Here is a 9,598-nt window from a genome sequence, read left to right on the forward strand (position 1 = left end):
GGGTTTTTGTTAGCCGATAGCATAAGGTTCGGCGGTGATACCAGGAGGAGGGACAGGCTGAGGAAAGCCGATGACATGGCTTTGAGAAGGCGGTGGATAATTGGCAACTCCTTGAAAGGTACCATATTGGGGCTGGGGTGGTGGCGGTGGCGGTGGTTGGTCTTCATGGTGTCGGTGATCTACAACAACTCCCCTGTTTTTCTCTTGGTCGCTCATTGTTATTCAATTTGGATTTTAGAAAGAGGAGTGAATCAGAATCGAAATCAATGATTGTGGAAAGGTTCGTTTGTTGATGAATAATTAGAAGAAGAAAAATTCTATAATTGGCGTTGACTTAATTTCCGCTGGGTGAACAAATTACTCCCTCCATTTTCTTTGTTACCCCTCATTTACTTAAACCCTAAGCTTCTTTCATTTTTTTTAATTTTTAATAATGATAAGACCATGTCACATCTTTAATCCATTCATTCATTGGTGATGATAATTACAATTTTCTATCCGCAAACGCTTCCATCCACGAAATCAAAATAAACTTAATTTTGTTCTAGAAGATAATTTTAGTATTAAATCAGTTATAAATTACATATTTATAAAAAGAAAGAAATGAAAATAACTATGATAAAATCTTGATGCTTTGATAGAAAAACTAAACGAGCACAAAAACTAATTTTGCCACACCAATCTCTGATATTAACACACCTCAATAGTGTCTTCATTATGCCACTCAACAATTAGGGAGGTTAAAACACCGAACTAATATTTGTATTATCTAATCCAAATTAATTTATTAAAATAAAATAATATGGATATCAAAGATAATAATGAGTTAAAAAAATCTAAAATATTAATATTATAAAGTAGGTGATGGGTTAGGATTTTTAAGACTCAATAAACCTGATCTAGCTTGTATATTTTATATTTTTTTTGTTTATGTATATTGATAGTTTGTGTATTAAACATTTATTTTTATTTTATTTAAAAATATCTTGATTTTAAATTTCCTGTTAGTGAATTTTTTAACATAAAAGAAAGAGTTTATTTCTGAACTTACAGAAACAAAATTATTAGAATTTAATGATGATGTAATGTATAAAAATTAGACCTATTATTAAAATGTCATGATTATTATAGTTCATGCTGTAAGGCTCTCTCTAAATACAGATCCATAAAAATTAACAATATATATCCTATCTCTGGATGTCTATAATATCAATAAAAAATTTAATTTAACCCAGTACATCTAAGTCACTCATTTTTAAAAATAAATAAAATAAAATAAAATAATACATCTAAGTCACTCATTTCTAAAATTAAATTAAATTAAATTAAATAAATAAGGGTTAAATTTATAATTTATAAAATATACTCAATTATAAAAAATAAAATAAATAAAATAAAATAAATTAGAAGTAAATTTATAAGTTATAAAATATTAAAAATTAAATTAGATAAAATTATAAATTTAAACCCAACCCAACTATACTAACAAAAAAAAGCTTTGTTGTGGAACGCTCTTATGAATCAGAGATATGGCAAAATCATCAGCAAATCTTTCAAGTACTACTAATCTCTATTCATTAAATATAATCTTTTATAACTTTTTCACAAACCTATATAATATGCAATATATCTAAATTATGTTGCTTTTCTTTCTATGAATTCTCTACCTCCAAATTAAAAAAGAGTTTTTTAAAATTTTTTTAGCTATTATAGGGGAAAAAAAATACTATAATATATGATTGGTATAACAATTTTTGCAATGTGAGATCACATTATGGATTATCATACTTTTTAGATAATTTTCTTAATATGAACAAAGAAATTAAATAATTATTATAAGTGAACTCTAATAATTTCATGAAATTTAACTCATTACTTTGTATAACATACTTATATATAATATTAAATATTTTTTAAAATAATTGTATTTAAGAAATCACCGACACGGTTGTCATAAAGTGAAGTAAAAAACAAAAAAACCTTTATACATAAAAAAATAAATGAAAAGAGAGTAAATTCTTCTTAGTTTAGTCTAGTAGTTAAGGAGGTTAACTTCCTCAACACCTCATAGAATTATTAAATTTCTTAGGAAACATGATCACAACTTGAAATGCTCAAGAAACATTTTCTGTTCATCAGTCACCTTTTGTTCTTCGTTTATTCAATTGTTCAGTCATTTATTACATTTCTTCTTACATCAAGGGCCATTTTATCATCATCATGTCACAGGTTAACAAAAGTCCATCAGGCTTAAGAAGTCGTATCTTGCAAGCCGCAAACCATGTTTGCAGGGACTGCAATGCCCATCATCTTCGGATATGCCAGGTTCAGATCTGCAGTTTCATTATTATAGAAGTTAGCGTTCTAAAAAGTCGAGTTATGATTTGAGCCTGCTGTAAAGAACTCCACTACTTACTTTCCATGATGCCTTTGAATGTTTCCTGCAAAAGAAAATGGAATGGAGCACATTAATTACTATTGCAATGGAATGAATACTGGAATTCTAAGAGAAAAGGAACCAGAATGGTCTTCATAGATGCCTAGTTTGGGACATTATGTTCCAAGTCAATTTTAGAATATCGATCAACATATTTATTCTCATCTGTCTTTTTTGCATGAAAATGGATCTCCACCTGTATGGAGAATCGACATGAGATGTCTGGGCTCATGTAACAGGTAAAAGGAAAACCAGGCGAGTCATGGTTGGTGGTAGGATCCAATCCATGACTAAGCTTCGGATCATTGGGATGATTAGAGAGATTTGGTATGGAGGGTTCACAGCAGGGTCTATCAAGGATGATCCATTCATACCTGACCACCTTTAGCAAGTGAGAGAGCATAACCATGTGTCTCTCTAGAAACAAGGCACCATTATGATCCTGGGTTTCTAAGCAATTGGTGTCGCCAATAGGATGAAAAGCATATTTCAGAAAGGTGGTGGGGTAACCCGATCTTTCCTTTTCCCTGTTCCTTAAAGAAAGACCTTGTTTATCCTTGTTAATTTTAAGAACACATAGCTTTTATTGAACAAATTATTGTCCATTCAATTCTGCTGCAAGCATAAATGCTACTGTGAAATCCTTAATTTCATTTCTATAATTTTGATTTCACTACACTTTCAGCCATTTAATCAGTGAACATGTTTCTGCATAGATATAAGATATAGCACCACAGAATTACCTGATTCTTTGTTAGGCGAGGATTATAGAGCATTTCTTCTTCAACTGTGCTTACCTGCAACCAATAGACTTCAGCTGAAGCAACCACCTAACATTGAGGTGCTAAATATCTACTTTCCTGGAAGAAGATCAGGTATTAAATGTATCGTTACCGAAAACCCTTTGTAGTCATGAGCTGGATAGATCAATGTGTCCTTGGGCAGTGTAAAAATCTGGTCACAATATAAAAAACATAATTCCATCTATTTCTTTTCCTCTAGATAAGAATAATAAATCTCATATTCTTGCCTGCGAATGCACTGACTTGTAAAGCTGCACTGAACTACCACCCTGTGACAGAATTTCTGGTATTAAACCTTGATGCATAAATATTCTTCCTCAAACATATAAATGCCATAACATTACTACATGCAAATTTAACACTGTAAGAGGAATAGGAAATTCAGCATGGTCATTCCTGTCACTACAGAATTTTAGTTTCCATGAACTGTCCAAATGCGAAATCATAATTTGCACTTTGAGAACAGTCTAGTCATACTCAAAATGAGAAATAAAAGGTGAATGAAATCCTGATTTTATACATCTTTCAGTGTCTTGATAATTTAACATTACAAAAGGAACTGATTACTTCTTTCCACTCTGCAGATCAGTTTTCAAGACACAATACCTGAAAATCTGTTCTCCCACATCCTCGTATCAATAGAACATCACCAGTGAATGCCATCCGAGGTTGAGGCTGATCAAGTCCATCTCCTGTGACATAGGTAACACAACCCAATGTATGGCCAGGTGTGGCACGAACCTGAAATTATTGATAGATCATATGCAGAATGCTAAATATGTTGTATCCTCGTCATAGTGTCAGACAGAATAGGTTTACTATGCAGTCAAGTGTCAACAATAACAAAGTGTCAACAAAGTGTAAACAATATCCTATTTACTGCATTAGTACCGGTCCTGAAAAAAAATCAACAACATTATGCATTAAAAAATGTCAGGAATATAGGCTTCAAAATTATAATAAAATAAATCCCCAGCCCGGTTGTGCATTGGAAAAAGAAAGAAACATCGAAGGTGGGTGTAAAACATTACTGTGCCATTCGGCCTAAAAATTCAGTTTCTATTGTACAAGCTTAAAACATCAAAGAACTTGCAACAAAGACAAGCTGTGACAATGTTTTGATACCACGATACACATTCCATGCTTGCTTGTGATACATAAGAACATGCCATATAAGCTTGTCAAGCATCCTTAAAAACAAAGACACAACTTCAAAAGTATATCAAAGATATAGGCCTATTTAGACCGTTAATTTACAGTTTTGTTTGAAACTTTAAGTTCAATCTAAACATGGAATGGTAAGTTATATAAGCCAAATCTTTTGAAGTTTTCTTTAAAAATTGGATCAATGCACAGTTATGAAATCCATCAAGAAGTTGTTATTTCTATATTCAATTAATTTAAAATTTTCTGATATGAAACCTTAACCATTTGCAGGGACTAAAGTAATTATATTCCTCACATAGAAGTCCAATCTTTACTTAGTACCTTTGATTTAATCACTTTCATCACGCAATACAATTTTTTGCCTGAACTTATTTTTAGGCACAGAGACTATGGTAATCAGTGAAGTTAGAAATTTAGAAATTGTTATTGATAAAAACGAAATCATAGATTTCCTTGTGAAACCTTAGATATCCTAGTCTATGATCAACCATATATATCATTGCTTTGTTATAGGAATAGCTCACCATTAGTACAGCACACTCATAGATCCTAAAAAAAAGCCAATTCAATGAGACAAGCATCATCATGCCTACCTCAAGGAAAAGATCCCCAAAAGATACTTTATCCCCAGGTTCAACCAGAATATCAGCTTTGGAACCACTTGCTTTTGAAATAATAGATTTCACACCTGGAGATTTAGTCTGCAAGAACGAGTAACATTACAAAGAGAAATACTACTATTACAAGGCAATAGCAAAGATATAGTAAACAATTGATGACAAAATTGATCTGTGGCAAACCTTAATGAGGCCTGTTCCAGTGATATGATCAGCATGAACATGGGTGTTCAGGGCATAGATTAGCTTCAATCCCAGTTCTTTAACAAGAGACAGGTCTCTATCAACAGTCTTGTCTACAGGGTCAATCAACTACAAGATAAACCAATGCAATTCCACATCATATCTAAAAGTCCACCCAGTAAATTTGAATCAAAACTAGGACCCACCCTTAATTTTTTCAATCATATGTTCCCTTCTGAATGCAATACTACCATTCAAATTTGAGATTTGACCATGTACATCAACAGAAAAGAAAGTCACGACTTCATTTTTCTTTTGAAATAAGAATTTGCATATGACATGATCTTATACTCACTGATCACACACGAAACCTACATAGGCCTGGCATGAGTTCCGCTAATTGAAGCAGTCAAGGAAACGGATCTACCAATTCAAAAAAAAAAAAAAAAACTGACCTTCTTTTAAACCCCATTAACGTTTGAAGCTTCTAACAAAAACGAATCAATTCCATTCAATAAATCATGACCATAAAAGTTATTCACACACTACAAAACAAAAAGAAAGGCAATCAAAGTTAAAGAACTCACAAGAGCGGGTTTGTCAGGATGAGAAACATCAGCCAGAAGGTAAGTGTAGGTGGAAGAATCCTTTTCAAAGAGCTGGCGAAAAAAAAGCTTCGATGACTGAGAAGAAGCCGTGTAAGACCCCATTGCTAACGATCTGAGCTTCGTAACCAGAAAAAGAGTTCGTAGAAGATTTTTTGGTGATGCAAACAAAGAGGATCTTATGAATTGAATTGGCATTAGAGTTTTTTATTGTTTTATAGATTACTATCCAACAAGCAAGAAAAGATGAGTTCATGGTTAGTTGTCATTTGGTTTTTTCTTCTTTAAAAATAAGGGTTGAAGATAACGTCATTGGCGGGTGTTATGGTTTCCTGTACATTGTTCTTGTTTTTCTGTGACGCAAGAAATGTGCTTCGAAAGTGAGGTCACCTTGCAAGCCTGTTTGCAACGAATACTTATTTATTTATTATTCTAATGGATTGGTTCGTTGATTCTAGGTTTATTGTTTTTTATTTTTTTTTTTTTTTATTTTTAAAAAATTATTTTTTATATCAACAAATTAAGATAATTAATTAAAAATATAAAAAAATTATTTTAAATTTTCATAAAATATTATTTGCAATGCAATTTCAAATAATATATAACATTATAATTGTTATTTTTTAAAAATACTTTTTACTTACAATATATTAAAATAATTTTTTATTTTTTAAAATTTATAATTTACATCAGTAAATCAAAACAATTTAAAAATTTTAAAAATTATTTTAAAGTAAAAATAATTTATTAAAAAAACACTTTTAACACCATAAAAACATACATTAATTTAGTAATATTTTTTAAAAAATTATTGACATATTTATATATTTATTATGGGAGGTCCATTGGATAGCATAATAAGCAAGAATAATACCAGTCTTTTGCGTGGTAATAACCTGCTTTTCAAAAGAATAACTCCCTTTTGTGATACAAAGGACTCAACTTGTAGGAATTGCTTAGCTCTTCGAATAATTTGTTATGAAATAAAATTACTGAAAGCTAGTTCTAGAGAGCAATCTTTTACCACATCAAGAAGCTTGATCTGTATGATTAAGCCTATTAATATGAACTCAAAATCTCTGTGTTTTAGATGGCGGTGGAGGGTGTTTTTCAAAATAATTTTTTATTTAAAAATATATTAAAATATTTTTATTTTATTTTTAATATTAACACATCAAAATTATTAAAAAATGCTAAAAAATATTAATTTAATATTTTTTTAAAATTAATAACATTTTTAAAAATCACCTAAAAACAAAAATAAAAGTTATACCAAGCACCCCACCCAAGAGGTACATCCCCCCATGGTATCCTGACATTGCACTATATATATAAAATCTAAGCATAACATTACTTGTAACTTCAATCACATGGTTAGAAGAAATTTGTCGTTAGGTTTCGTAGGCCCAAATCGTAGAAGAAATTTCTATATTTTGATATTTTTAAAAATTAAAAAAAAAATTTGTTGATAACAAGTTGGTAATTGAGTTTATTTTTGTTAATCCTAACTCAAAGGTAATGAGTTATTCATTAATAAATTATTTTTTAATATCTTTTTATAGATTAAAAAGTTAATATTTTAAATTAGTTAAAAATAAAATTTCAATATTCAAATGTAAACTACAGTTAAAAAAATAGTTTTTAATTATTATTTCAAACATGTCAAGTTTTATTGTCTTGCAAATCAAAAATAGAATAGTTTTTTTTTTAATTTTATTATCTTATATCCACCATCAACAAAAAATATATAGAAATAATCATTTTATCTTGTATCTTACTACCAAACACAACTTTATCTCTACCTCGTATTCTATCTCGTCTACTCTATTCTAAATGTCTTCATTTTTTATGTATCGAGGTTCTAACCTAAAGCAATCTTAAATCTTTGGTCGTGACTATTGGGTTCTTGAATATTATACATGTAGTAAAAATTATGAAACAAAATTATTCGAGAGTTTCTAAAATCTCATTAGATAGATCTAAATTTTTTTAAGGATTTATTACATGAAGATATGATATTCTTTAACTTTGAAGAATTCTTTAAATATTGGGTTATAATATACCACAAATTGTCCAATTGTCTGATCTTTAATGCTAATCCATACGAACCACCAGTAAAAAAATCTTTTAAATAATTCTCATTTTGTGTTTATATAGTTTTTTTGTCTAACCGATAATAGCTTTTAAAAAAAATAAAAGGCGTAACTTACTATTTATAGAAAAATATAAAAAACTCTATAAATTGACAAAATATCAATTTTTCCCTTTAATAATATCCACATATTAATTCAAGATAATTTTGAAAATTAACTCAATTGAATCTTGACTTGATTTTTCTAAATCTAGAAATATAATTCGTGTATTAATTATATTCTAATACTTAATTTCTAATATATATTTTAATCAAGTCATATTTAATTGAATCATCCCAATTTAATTTTTGACTAAAAATTCTTAACATGTGTGACCCATTAAGTTCATAATATGTTGGTCCAAATATAAATTATAATTAAATTAAATTAAATTAAATTAAATCTATTATCAATTCAACAATTCATTAATTTATATATAAGGATCAAGTGTATCGTCTAACAATATGTTATGATCCCTTAAATATTAGAAAAGTCATTAGTGGTTTGACTTAACTTTTTGGTGACCAGTTTCACAGTATAATTAATATCTTTTTATCAATAATGTTTCAATTTAACATTAAAGCATGGAGTATATCTACTATGTTTAAAACTTTTTTTAAATCTCATGCCACTTTACCCTATGATTTCTGGATCAATACTATTTGAGAATAGATAAAATATTTTTTTTAATTCATCTAGGATGATGAATCATCTCTTTATCATTTACGAACCTTTATATAATTCATGTTATATTCAATATTTGTCCTTTTGTTACCTCGGTTAAGATAACATGTAACAACATCAAATGATAATATTATCTATAAAAAAATGACTTAATGATCTCAAATATAAGGATTACTTGCACAATCATCATGTGAGCTTCCCCCCCCCACACACACACACACAATCTCTCCATATGAAATTCTCATGTGGGTTAGTTTATTTTATATGTCTTATGACAAATATCTATATATTAGTTTTAAAAATTTCTTATACCTCAGCTTATGAGAGCAACTACTTCATTTGATAAAGAAAAGAACATAATATGTGTCAATCTCTATGGCTCTAATGAATGTCCAATATTTAAGAGAGCATCGACCATGAATATTTTAGGAACAGTGCTTTGATGTAATAGAAATCCCATAATTATATCAACTTTGTAATTTTCTTTGCAATTTTTTTTTGTTCCATGGACTTTATCTTTACTCTAAATTCATTAATTTAATATCATATGAATATTAAAGATAAACTAAACCTTTATTAATAGTAAATATGTATTTATATGAATATAATAATACCACATGTAACTAATCGATTAGCTACAAGATATATTAAACTAATAGTAACAACTTGCAAGTTGTCTAATTATCTCACCTCTAGTCCATGCATGAATGAATATCAATTCACATTGCCAAAAATCTTTTGTATTAAAAAAAAAGTTATTTTAGAGTTTATGCTAGTTGTACTCCAAGAACAATCAACCTATAAAAAAAGATTAAAGGAACAACATGTCTTTTTCTTTAGAGAAATAGTAAAATAGGAAAAACTATCCATAATTTTGCATTTTTTTTCTCATTCTCTTTAAAATTTTGGTTTTTTCTTTATTTAAACCTTTATAATCTAGTTTTTTACTTTTTTAAGTTTCAATCATATT

General features: G+C 28.9%; 2 protein-coding genes across 2 annotated transcripts in view; both read right to left on the reverse strand.

The window, feature by feature from the left end:
- The window catches only part of LOC105140439 (Ribosomal protein L18ae family), a 2,425-nt gene extending 1,997 nt beyond the window's left edge, over nt 1-428 (reverse strand). The window contains exon 1 of the mRNA XM_011047279.1: nt 36-428. Coding sequence (XP_011045581.1) covers nt 36-216 — 181 coding nt within the window. The 5' untranslated portion in view covers nt 217-428. The remainder of the gene's footprint in view (nt 1-35) is intronic.
- Nucleotides 429-2,065: 1,637 nt separating this feature from the next.
- GLY3 (glyoxalase II 3) lies at nt 2,066-6,196 on the reverse strand. Its single transcript, XM_011047280.1, has 9 exons — nt 5,795-6,196; nt 5,208-5,336; nt 5,001-5,108; nt 3,847-3,981; nt 3,468-3,509; nt 3,332-3,391; nt 3,181-3,234; nt 2,417-2,441; nt 2,066-2,333 (listed from the first exon to the last, which is right to left on the reverse strand). Exons 1-9 carry the CDS (start codon nt 6,008-6,010, stop codon nt 2,251-2,253), a joined length of 852 nt encoding a protein of 283 aa, XP_011045582.1. The 5' UTR covers nt 6,011-6,196; the 3' UTR covers nt 2,066-2,250.
- Between the last annotated feature and the right edge of the window lie 3,402 nt (nt 6,197-9,598).

Source organism: Populus euphratica, unplaced genomic scaffold (assembly GCF_000495115.2).
Source record: "Populus euphratica unplaced genomic scaffold, PopEup_1.0 scaffold186.1, whole genome shotgun sequence".
Taxonomy (NCBI): Eukaryota; Viridiplantae; Streptophyta; class Magnoliopsida; order Malpighiales; family Salicaceae; genus Populus; species Populus euphratica.